At 47.0% G+C, this 12,629-nt stretch overlaps 1 protein-coding gene across 2 annotated transcripts in view; it reads right to left on the bottom strand.

Moving 5' to 3' along the window:
• Muc16 (mucin 16, cell surface associated) overlaps positions 1-10,833 on the bottom strand; it is a gene marked incomplete in the record, with an annotated part of 149,171 nt that extends 138,338 nt beyond the window's left edge. For both annotated transcript variants that reach the window (XM_013509166.1, XM_013509167.1), the window contains 1 exon segment: positions 10,737-10,833. In XM_013509166.1, the coding sequence (XP_013364620.1) occupies positions 10,737-10,818 (82 nt within the window).
• Positions 10,834-12,629: the final 1,796 nt, after the last annotated feature.

The following is a 12,629-nucleotide window of genomic DNA, read 5'->3' as shown; positions in this document are numbered from 1 at the left end:
TGAGGGTTACACAAATTAATGCAAAGTCATCAGATTACAGTTTCATTTGACCACTTCTTTGTTCTGAATATTGTAATGTGCATACGACATACAATTCCTCATTTAGCAACCGATTCATGTAACATCCTACTCACAGGAATTGCACTAGGTCACTAAGTGAAGAATGTCTGCATAAATAGGGTTCAATATTATTTGTGACTTCAGGCATCCACTGTGGAACATACCCTCCACAGAGGAGGGGGGATATAATTATATTAATATATAATAGCATTAATAACACAATATAAATATTAAAGGCTTACTATAATGTTTTTACAATGTTAGTAAGCATTTACCATGTACCAGACACTGTTCCAAAAGTTTTGCAAGTTATGGAATTCTCACAACAGCTTTTTGTTATTGGTTGGTTTTATTTTTAAATCCATTTTGCGGAAAGGGAAAGTAAAGCGAGAAGTAGAATAAACTGTCCAAGGTCGTGCAGCTTCTGAGCAGAAAAGTACAATTTGGGACCTGGCAGTCAGTCTCATTGCAGACATCAGAGTCTGGTGGATAAAGGAACATTCCTGTAGCTATGGACAAGCTTTGCATCATGCAGTGTAGTAGCCATTCACCACACACAGCCACTGTTCTCTTGAAATGTGGCAACTGTGGCTGGTAGAGTTGTCACCATGACATATACAATAGCACAGACTTAATTTTTACTTTTGTTTGCTTTTTATTTTATTTTTTTTTTTTTGGTACTGGGACTGGAACTCAGGACCTTGCACTCGCCAGTCAGGCACTTGTGTTGCTGAGCTATATCCCTGCCCTTTGTTTGCTTTTTATTAATTCAAATTGAAAGGTGGGTGTGCAGGCACATGCCCATAATTCCAGCTGCTTGCGAGGGTGAGGCAGGAGGATTACAGTTTTGAGCCCAGCCAGGGCAGTTTAGCAGGACGAATTTCAAAAAATAAAAGGATCTGCACATTTTCATTCAGCCCTCAAAAGAATGAAATTTTGTCACTTGCAGAAGAATAGATGGACCTCGAAAGCATGATGTCGAATGAAATAAGCCAGATATCTCTTGGGTTTCCTCACATGTCATCTGAAAAGGATGACAAGGCAGTCAGAGAGAGATGATTCTTAGACACGCGGGAGGGAAGGAGGAGGAGGCACAGGGGCGTAAAGAAGGGTAAAGGAGGCACTAATAGGATCAAAATAGATTGCACACATTGAATGCCCTCAGAACCACGTGATGCTGGTGGGCAGAGTGAGGGGAGGCGGGGAAGGCGGGGAGTGATTAGATGTTATATGCTTCTACAAATTTGCGAAGATGAAACTAGTTAATTTGTATACCTAGCATGCACTCACAAAAAACATGGGGGCAAAATGTTTGCAGGTATAGCTAAGTGGTAGAGCACTCCTAGGAGTTCAATCCCCAGTACCACCACCACAAATAATTTTTTTTTAAAAAAAAAGTTTTCCCACTCCATGCGACTAGAGGCTATCATAGTGAGGAGCAAGTTTAGAGCCCTTTCTCTTAAGCGTCCTGGCATAGAATGTCTCTTATATTTAGATCCAGAATGAGCCCCAAAAGACTCATGTGTTCAGCGGTTGGGCTTCGGGAGGGTGTTTGGATCATGGAGGTGCTGCACTCCTCCCTGGATGAACCTGCTGAAGAGCCCAGAGCCGAATGTGCTGTTACACGGCGGGGCCTGATTAGAAGAGGTGGGTCACCGAAGCACTACATCGAAGGGTGGGTCTCTCTTCCAGCTCCTCCCTTCTCTCTGTTTCCTGGTCTCCATGATTGGAGCAGCTCGCCTCCGACGAACCCTTCCGCCACACCCTTTCTGCGTTGGGGCCAGTATGCACTGATTCCTCTAAAACAGTGAGTCAGAATAAACTTCTCCTCCTTTAAGGTGTGGGTTCAGAAATTTTGCCTCAGCAGTGAGAAAGTGACTAAGACAATGTTTATGGTAGTAACAAGAAAATCACTTCATACAATGAATGCGGAAAAATAACCCTTTGTACCTAAGTGTGATTACTTCTCAGGCCCTCAGTGGATACCAACGCTGATGGATGTGAGGGTCCTTATGTAAAATGGCATAGTATTTGCATAACGCCTACACATGTCCTCCCATGATACCAAATACAGTGTATTTGTTGTGTAATTAGTTTCTCAGTTCGTATTATTGTCAATTGTTAGACTGGCATTTTTGTTACTTTTAATCGGGAGAGGGTCCTTTCTCCTGCAGTCCCAGTGGTTGCACCCAGGGCTTCTCACTATCAGGCAAGTGCTGAACCACGGAGCTACATCCCTCCCCCTTATCAGAATGTTTCTCATCTATATTTGCTTGAATCTGTGGCTACGGAACCCACAGACGCAGAGGGTTTACTGTAGTTTTTCGGGACTCTGGGACGTTCCCTCATCTCTCCTATTCCACTTGATAGAAAGGTTCACTCTTCCCCTAAACTGTATCCAGGAAGGAAGAGGTGTGCAGCTGTGAGCAGAAAGGCAGTTGGGTGCTGAGGCTCAGCCTCCAGGAGACAAGAAAGAGTGGCAGAGACTGCGATGAGCTGAAGAGTCTCGCCCTGTTTAAAGGGACAGCGGCCGCTTGGCTTCTGCTGTGATATGGACCTAGGGCGCTGAACTTCAAGCTTTTTACTGTTTTCCATTTTAGATTTTTGAGACAAGATCCCACTATATAACCCAGACCCCTCTCAAACTAGTGATCATCCTGCCTCAGCATCCTGAGTGCTGGAATTACAGGTGTGTACCACCACGCCCAGCTTGAAGCTTTTCAAAAGGCACTAGGAGGGCTGGGGATGTAACTCAGTTGTAGAATGTGTGTTTAGCATGTACAAGGTCCTGGGGTTGATTATGCTCACCACAATCACTCAAAATCAGTCAGTATCTGGAAAAGTTACCTCTTCTTCCTCCTCCTTCCTCCTTCACTCCCTCTAGACGTCTTGGTGTCTTTTATTATCTCTCATTTCTCTCTTCCCCTTAGTATCTGTCTCCCTGGACATCTGTCTCTCCCCCTTCCTGCTGTGTTTCCCTCTCCCTCTGTTCTCTTCTCCCCCCTTGCCTTCCCTTCCTTTCCCTCCCCGCTCCTCTGGGTATCTCTTAATCTCTCTTCTGTCTCTGGTTTCTTTTTCTGGATCTCCTCCGTATGTCTCTTGGTCTCTGTGTCTTCCTTTGTATTTGTCTGTCCTCTCCCCACCCCGTCCTCTCTCTTTCTCCCTCCCCTCCGTCTCTTCCTTCTCTCCCTCCTCTTTAAATTATTATGAAGTTTATCAGTACATTTTAGATACGCATAACACTCGCATTCCTCATGGGGAATTTGTGCCTGTCCACGCCATATCTTGATTCCTTTCTTCCCCCATCCCCCAACCCCTCTTCCCCTGCTTATTTACAAAGCTTTTTTTCCCATTTTTCCCTTTCTTTTCTCTTTTCCCTTCCTTCCTTCCCCTCTCCCTAATCCCCCTTTCCTTCACAACATTTTCCTCCTCTTTCAGGCTCTGTTACACATTTCTGGTTCTTATTTACACTTTCAGTTTCGCACTCTAGAGAGATAACGCGCTATTTACACGTTTGTCCGATTTATTTCACTTCACAGTGTGGGCTCAAGGTGCATCCGTCTGTCCCTTCCCTGTCTGCTGCCCCAGGGAGGCCCCAGGAGTTGCGGACGAAGCCCTGTTCCCGCCCGTGCTCTCCTCCCCTCTCTGTTCTCAAGGACACTTGAGCCCTGAACCGCTGGAAGCCCTGAGGGTTTCCCAGCAGGCCTGGCGCTGGCTCACGCACTAATCCTGATCACCCGGGCTTGCAGCCCGGGGGAAGCCTCCAGATCCTCTCCCGCTGGGCGGCCGGGAAAACTGCGAGAGAAACAAAGCAGTGGGGGCGGAGCGTGGGGGAGGGGTCTCAGCAGGGCCGGGAGTTCTGTCCCCCCCCCTCACCCTCACAGGAAAACAAGAATGTGAGTTGTAAAGACAGACGCCGGAAGGCAGTGACGTGGCTGTGAGCCCAGGGCTCCGCTCCCCCTCCCGGGCCGCAGAGCACTGAGTCAGACCAGGCGGGCTTAAACTCGGTTTTCTAAATTCCAGCTCCCTGAGACCAGGCTGACTTGCAGGCTTTTGCTCTGTGCCATCTGACTTTTGAGCCCTGAACTTGGGATAGTTGGAGACTGGAGCGAGAGAGCGCGAGGAGCAGCTCCCCGGGGCTGCACCTTTCCCTTCTGCGTTTTGGGCCCAGCTTGGAGAGGGCTCTGCGCGTCCTTCCTCTGCTTGCCGCCCATATAACCAATTTTTGCTGTCTAATATCAACCCAGTTCTGCGGTCGAAACCAAGGATTCTGTTATTATTACTCTTATAACAGCGACTACTTAAACAGGCCCTATTCTGGGCTTCCTACTTATTTCACATGTTCTGTCCTTAACCTTACAGAAACTCTTCTAGTTCCCTTATTTTACAGAAGAAGAAACAGGGGCAGAGCCCCCAGTCGCACGGCTGAGCTGGGAGTTGAGCCCTGCTGTCAGGGCTTCAGTAATCTCCCCTACCTTGGGTCTTGTCACTTCAGCACCATACAGTGGGGGGGCGGGGGGACGACACACAGCTAAGGAGTGTGGTCGTTTCAGATATTTAAATAGAAGATTATGGATCAGGGTATATTTTTCTAGCATTTTTTTTTTTTTAGGAGAGCGACTGGTCACACAAAAAGTGAGGAAAAGTCGCTTAACTCTGGGGAGAGCCGCAGAAAGAACACCCAGGTAGAGTGAAGGCAAGGCCAAAGGCTCTGCGGCGTAAATCAGCTTGAAAGGTCCAGAAAGAGCAAAGCCCAGGCAGCCAGCAGGCGGGAGGGCAGCCCAAGCGGAGTGTGGTGGTTTTATTCTGCAAAGGACCTGAGAAAACACACAGAAGGGCGGGGACCTATCTTAGAAGCCTGGGGGAGGCGGGTGGAGCTTCAAACTAGAGTCGCCCTGCCTGGAAAACCCTTATTCCTCTTCCTTCTTCAAGAGCCCATTCCCGTGAAATCGTGCTGGCCCTGAACGCCAGAAATAGAATACACTACCCACAATCCCCTCCTTACTTGGACTTTATCTCCCAGAGTTGTCTGTGTAAGGATGAATCTGACTTCCTCCATTCCCAGCTTCCTAGGGAGGGGAAGAGCCTCCATTCAATGTCTTCCTTGCTGCGGATTGCAAAACTACCTGCTGTCATCAAGAAAAATGTGTTTTTCCTCTGGCTGAAGCCAATTAGCGAGCAGAGTCAGCCCCCAGGTGAATGTGGTTAACTACGCGTGAGAAATGGGGCTGTCAGATCCTCCTGCTCCTGAGCCAGTGTCTGTTTACCTAGAGAATGTGCATCTATACGGTTCCTCATATCTCCTGGCTATGGCAAAGCATGAGATTTTTTTCTTTGAAATCTCTTAGTGACTATGTATGGTGTGCATCACGTTCTGTTTTAATGTTCATTCTACGATGAAATTATTTTGTTGGGGTTTTCTCCCCTACTCTTCTATTTCTGGGGTGAGATTTTCTCAGTTGAGAGAAGACTTGTTTTTCATTAAATTTCCCTAACATCTGCATGTTACTTCTGACATTTTCTGTAATCATTTTAACAGCTCTGTTTTCTGTCTGGGGTTCAAACTCTTTTGGTCCTGGGCAATCTCTCTGTTTTTCCCTTTGGTAAGTTTGGATTATGTGTGACAGTGTTTATTTTGGATCCTTGCTGGGAAAAATGGAGATGAAAGGCTTAGCCACAGATCCTAGAACTAAATTAATTCTTTATTGCCTCCTTAAATTGCAGTGAAATATGTGTATCATATTTGTTTTGTCTGTGGCTGGCTTATTTCACTGATCATAAAAATGTCTCCCCAATTCACCCACATTCTAGCATGTGGTAGGATTTCCTTCCTTTTTAAGGTGAAGTGATATTTCACTGTGTGCCGTATCACACTGTGTGTGTCCATTCATCCACCAATAGACACTGGGATCTGCTCCCCTTTGTCCAGTCTCTTTGCTTAGAAATTTGGAGTCAGGAAGTGAGACCCATCAATCTACATTCCAACACCTCCCCCTGCTGTGTCCTACCCAGGAGATTTTTAAGTGGGTGAGTTTAGGAGGCTGTGTCCAGAAAGGAAGGCCTCCCTACAGACTTTCTGCTGGACCTAGACTCAAAAGAGGATTTGTTTTCATTTTCCATTTTTATTGTGGAGCTTCAGTGGCAGAGCAGAAAAGGACCAAAGTCATAAAACTGAGTCTCAAAGCTAAATGTGCATCACCCGAGAACCTCTTGGATCTATAGATTCCTGGCTGGGGGTGTAGTTCAGTAGCAGAGCACTTATCTAGCAGGAACAAGGCCCTGGGTTGGATCTCCTGCCTCCCCACCACCAGAGGCAGGTTCCTAAATAAAGAAAGAAAGTACATTTTAAAGTTTTTAATTAAAAATGGAAAACAATTAAAATTGCAAAGAAATGGATGTTAACAAGATAGATTTAAAATTAAAAATAAAAATTAAAGTTAAAAGAGAGGCAGATTCCTAGGCTGCATTCCAGACTTACTGTCCTGAGAACTTTGTCTGAATCACTAAAAGTGCCGTCTGCGACTGTGGGTAGAGCACAGTGGGCGAGCACTGGCTGGGCAGGTGTGAAGCCCTGGGTTTTGTCTCCCACACCCCCAAACAAACAAACAAACAAACAACAAACATTGTAGCGAAGCAGCCTATGCCACGAAGGACAACAAATATGGGCGGGGATGTGGAAAGACTGGAACCTCTGTATGTTGTTGGTAGGAATGGAAAATGGAACATGGTGCAGCTGCCATGGAAAACAGGCTACAAGTTCCTCAAAAAGTTCAAACTATCACGTGATCCAGCAGGTCCTCTCTTCAGTCTGTGCCTGACAGAGGTGAAGAAATACTGCACTCCCTCGCTCACAGCAGCGTTGTTTATCAGAGCCGAGATGTAGCAACAACCCCCTGGTCTAGGAAAATGAATGGGTAGTGAACCTGTGGTATGCACACACAATGGGGTATGATTCAGCTTTCAAAATAAGGGGAATTCTTCAGTCTTCTGACAACACGGATGAGCCTGGGAAACATTACGCTAAATGAAATAAGCCCAGCGCAGAAAACACTTACCACACGATTCCTGGTACATGAGATATTTATAGTAACCAACTCACAGAGTCAAAGAACGGAGCCTTGGTTGCCAGCACCACTGGGGGGGGGGCAGCGGGGATTTCCTAATCCACAGATACACAGCTACAGGTAAGTAAGATGCCTGAGCTCCAGAAATCCGTTCTACAGCACACGCTGCAATAATCTCAACACCAATAAACAACAAATTGAAACTGACTCAATGGGTTGTGCCATCGAACGTTGGTGAAGAGGATGCATCTCCTGCTTCCCATTCTTATCACAATAAAATAAACATTTGAAAACAGTTGAAATACCCCTAAATCACGCAGATGTCAAACTAGCAAACCAGCATCTGTGTTTTCTGAAGCCCTGGAGGGGAGGCCAGTTAGGGATGATAAACAGGCGGAGACTGGGTTCATCTACAGAGGCAGCAGTTACAGGAAAGCTGGTCCTTTGCTTCACCAGGCATCTTTGAACTGAGACACATTAAGCAACCACAACATGCCCCATACATAAAAGTAAGTGATAGGCCTTTATGCGGAACACATATTTCTTCCCAGTGGGCTGTGACCCTTTGGTCGGATTTGATGTGCACAAGCGCCCTTACTTGAAGCCTTACGGGCTCCTGCGAGGACCACAGTAGCAGGGAAACTGGCTCCTTTAATGTGTTAACTCTTGGCCTAATCTTGGTGCCTCGAAAGATAAACAGAGTGCGCCTTAACCTAAAGAAGGCCTTCTTGGGACACTTGTTTGGTTTGATCATCCCGTACCATTTTCATATCCTCACGCTCTTAAAAAAGTCTCAGTCTGTTACTCTGGTGGCACGGTCCTCTCTTGGACTCACCCAGGTCTCTCTTGCAGGGTATAGATAAAGTCCTAACTTTCCTGTCCTCCGCTGGTAAATTTCTTTAGTGCCCACAGTCCTGGCCTTTCACAAGCTGCGCCTTGCAGTGCAGCACTGATGTGTCTTCCAAGCTCAGAACCACGACCTAAAGTTTTCCTTCTTCTTTCTTTCAACCTCTTTTTGTAAGTGAAGGGGAGGGGCAGCCAGGCCAATTACAACCTCCCTCAGGGACCCTTTGATTTAAATCTCACACTCAGTGCCTGAGGCCAGGCAGGTCAACCCAAGACCCTCTCTCCCTGCCCAAGACCCTCTGTGTCTGCCTAGCCTCCTCCCAGCTAAAGCTCCACCTCCTCCGGGAAGAGTCCTTTCACTACCCACCCACTCCGCCAAAGTTCAGCCACTAGTACTTCTATCTCCTCTGTGAACTGAGTTGTCTCCCGCACCATTCAAATCCATATGTCGTGGTGCTAGTCCCCAGTACTGTTGAGAGGGAGACCTTATTTAGAAATAGGGTCATTGCATATGAAATTAGTTAATATGAGGGCAGGGGGAGAGGGAGGAAGAGGCGAAAGAGAAAATGATGAGTGTGCAGTATGTGCACGTATCAATTACCCTAGATGAATGCAGTTATTATGGATAGCAAACAAAAGAACAAGAGCAAGGTGGTTATGCTACAGGGGCGAGCCCCAAGTCCAACATAACCCTGGTCCTTATAAAAAGGACAAACTGCACCTTAGAAAGAGACATGCCCAAGGTGAGCCCCGTGTAAAAATAAAGGAAAGGATTCGGGCAAAGCCATCAGAAGTCAGGGAATAGCCGGGCGCAGCGGTGCACACCTGTCATCCCAGAACTCTGAGAGGCTGAGACAGGAGAACTGCAAGTTAGAAGCCAGCCTGAGCAATGTAGCACCTTAGAGAGAGATTCTGTCTTAAAATTTAAAAATGCAAAAGGCCCAGGAATGTAGCTCCGTGTGAAGACCCTGGGTTCAGTTAGGAGTATGGAAAAAAGAAAAAGAAAAACAAAACAAGAATAAGAAAGAGCAAGAGGAGGAGGAGGAAAGGGAAAGGGGACACAGCTAGAAAATAGCTTTGTCCTCCCGCAAACCTACCGGAGCTGGGACAGAGGCATGAAAAGGTTCTGAACCCACCCTACTGACAACTTGATCTCCACTTCCCAGCCTCCAGAGCTGAGAAAACCATCGCTGGAGCCTCCAACTGAATTTCTGTTTCCCGGTTGGCAGGGGCTCAGCAAATAAAGTCCACTGAGTGACTGAGTGGCCTTCCCAGCGAGGCAGGAAAAATGGAGGGCTGAGTTCACAGAGAGGAGACTGGAATCTGGACCTCTCTTTCCTGCTACCTGCCCTGCAGTAAGCCTTGAGCTCCTTTGAGCTCCAATTTTTTCTCTGTCAAACTATGCACATCAGACCAGCTAATAGCGCTATGATTCCTGCGGGATTATAAATCCTACAGCCCCCCCATCCAAGTCTGCATTAAAAATGAAGTTTCTTCTGGATTCTACACTGAAAATGTCTCCTTCATGGCTTTTAGGATACCTGGACCTTTCCCACTTCATAAGAGTTATACATTAATTAAGTTTAGTTTAAAGCAGTTTCCATACACAGTGAACTGCAACCTAATTTAATGTGTGACCAAACCAAATTGCAAACTAATTTAAGACTATATTGTTGTAACAAATACCCGAGCCTCAGCCAATCACAGCACTGAAGCTTCAGCCAGTCACAGGCTGGCAGCCTATCACACCAAGCGCACACAGGCAAATGCTGAGCTTGTAACCAATCAGCTTGTTTCTATGCGTCACTTCCTTCTCCTGTTTATAAGCACTACCTGCCCTCTTGCTGTGTGGAGCTCTCTGAATTTGGCCTGGTTTGAATGGTGCTGAAATTATGAATCATTCTTTGCTCAAATAAACTCTACTAACTTAATTTGTCTGAAGTTTTTCTTTTAACAAAAGCTGTGCTGAATTCTCTCAACATGTGTTAGGAGCTAGATACTGTTATCATCATTAAATCCATTTTATAGATGGAGAAAATTGAGGTTAAGAATGACCAGGTCAGGGGCTGGGGATTTAGCTCAGCGGCAAAAGCGCCTGCCTGGCATGTGCAAGGCCGTGAGTTCGGTTCCCGGTACTGGAGAAAAACCAAAAAAAAAAAAGAATGACCAGGTCAACCCAGGGCCTTTGCACTGAGCGGTATCCCCAATCCCACTTTTGTTTTGTTTTGTTTTTGCTTTGAGACAGGGTCTTGCTAAGTTCCGAAATTGTTCAGACTGGGCTCAAACTTGCTACTTTCCTGCTCTAGCCTTCCACAGTGCTGGGTTATGTGCCACTATGCCAAGGTCAAGGTGGGCATTTGACCAGCATGCTTCCCACTCAACCAGGTTTAATCAGATTCCAGTATAAACATTCAGTGGGGACTTCCGGTGAGTCCAGGACTACTGTAGATACTGGAGACACATCAGTTAGCAAAATCACACCCCCATTCCTTTGGGGTTCACAGGCTACAGGGAGAGACCAAACAGGTAAAGAAATAACTGTGGAATGTGATGCCCAATGACGAGAAAGAGGGTGAAAAGGGAGAAGGAGTGTGGGAGAGAGAGACTCTTGGGTGAGGCATTTGGGGACGTACAGGAAGTGACAATTGTGTGGCAGTGCAAGCTGGAAAGGGAGGCCCAGTGGGGTTGATGAGATGGTCCAAGAGTGAGCCTGGGTCCTTCAGCACCTGCTTCCCTCCTCCCCCATGACCCACAGGAGATCCTTACCTATGGGCAGCAGGTATCTCAGCGCCAGCAGCACCAGGAGCCACTGCCGGCCTCCAGGGGGGCCCTGGGGTGTGCAGGCCATTCACTGCAGCAAGGAGATGTGGGGACCACTCCTTGCTCTCCGTCCAGCCCCCTGGCCGAGCCCACAGACATGTCCAAAACCCTTTCCTAGGAGTGGGCAGCCAGGTGGCTGAAAGCCTGCAGGTATCAAATGTGCACAATTGGTCTAATCCCTCGCAGTGCAGGCGGAGCTGGGAATGGTCCTCTGGCCTGTTCCCAGGCGCCGATTGGCTCTTGGGTCCTTGATTTAGCCTTCTTGGATTCCCGGAGAGACAGAGACCCGTGGGTGCGTGGGGTCAGCTGCCGGGCTCAGCCTTGGGTGTCAGGAAAAGTCTCCCCAGTGTGCTTATCAGATCCAGAACTACACTGTGACTTTTGTAGCTCATAGACACTTTGGTTGTTTTCCCATTAAAATTTGTTAAAAATTATATTTTGCCATCACTTTGGTATAGAAGTAAGTACATTAAGGTTGGATTTTCTGTATTGTTTTTCTTCTGACTTTGAGAGAAATAAAAACGTTTTCAGCAGCCCCTAAAATTATTGCGGGCCCAAGCACCAAACCTTCTCCTCCCAAAACGAGTCTACCTTCCAGACTGTGTTCCTCTGGAGGAAATAAAGTGATAAAACAGTTTTGGAAAGCCACTGGCCTCCTGATAGAGGTTTATAATGTGTGTCAAAACTTCCCTTGTGGGTGGGGGTGGGGTGTAGCTCAGTGGTAGGGTATTTGCCTAGCACATGTAGGATCCTGGGTTCAGTTCTCAGCATGGCATTAAACAGATGAAGGAAAAGGAAAGAAAACATCTCTCAAAAGAGCAAACCCATTAAACTGCGTATTTGCTAAACCTGTTTGACCAAGAACTGATTTTAAGACTAGAGAGGTGCTTATCTGTGGTCCCAGCTACTTGAGAGGCTGAGGCAGGACAGCTTGAGCTCAGGAGTTTGAGATCAGCCTGTGCAGTAGAATGAGACCCTGTCCCAAATGAAACAGAGGGGGGAAGGGGGGGAACCCTGTGCCACTGTTCTGCAAGAACAGAGCGGAGGTACATGGGGAGACCTGTGTGAGCTCAGGCAATTTAACCTTTTTAAACCTCAGTCTCCTCATCAGCAAAATGTAGGTACCGCCTACCGCGGAAAGCAGTAGAATGTCTCCTGGTCCCGTGAGAACATGACGGAAAAGCATTTTGAAATACTGAGATAAATAGTTCATATTTATTTCAGGAAAATGTGATTAGTGCCATGTCACTGGAGCAGACAGAGAGATGCAGCAACCAAGCGCTAACAATTATTTTGCAAACATTGGCTGTGTGCCAAGCTGAAAGAAAAAACCCTGGACAGTATGCCGTACCTCTAGCTCATATCAGGACTCATTCTCACACTCTATGGGTGTACGAGTCACTCCGGGATCATGCAGAGGTGCAGATTCTGACTCGTAAGTTCCAGGGCAGGTCTCAGAATGTGCACTTCTGACAAGCTCCCACAGGATGCCCACGTCTCTGGTTTAGGGAACACAGCTGGACTGGCCAGGAAGTGCACATGTTTCAAAGGAAGCAAACTGAAGCACAGAGAGGTGAAATGACTTGTCCCAGCTTGCATAGCTGGCGAGGGTCAGAGTTGGAAAGTGTTCACGGTCTGGTTGCAGCCTCTTCCCAGCTGCCTGGAGTCTGATCAAGGGAGTGCAATATGCTGGGAAGGAGAATTGCACCATGTTCTAAGGAGTTGGGACAGATGCTAGGGAGTTTTAAATGGACCAGTCAAAGTTGGGTGTGGTTTACATTTCTCTGATCCCAGCACTCTGGGAGGCTGAGGCAGGAGGATTGTAAGATCGAGCGCAGG

This window comes from Chinchilla lanigera, unplaced genomic scaffold, assembly GCF_000276665.1.
Source record: "Chinchilla lanigera isolate Chin_1 unplaced genomic scaffold, ChiLan1.0 scaffold00162, whole genome shotgun sequence".
Lineage (NCBI taxonomy): Eukaryota > Metazoa > Chordata > Mammalia > Rodentia > Chinchillidae > Chinchilla > Chinchilla lanigera.
The sequence above is the reverse complement of the archived record's forward strand: the minus strand, read 5'-3'. Positions and strand labels throughout refer to the sequence as shown.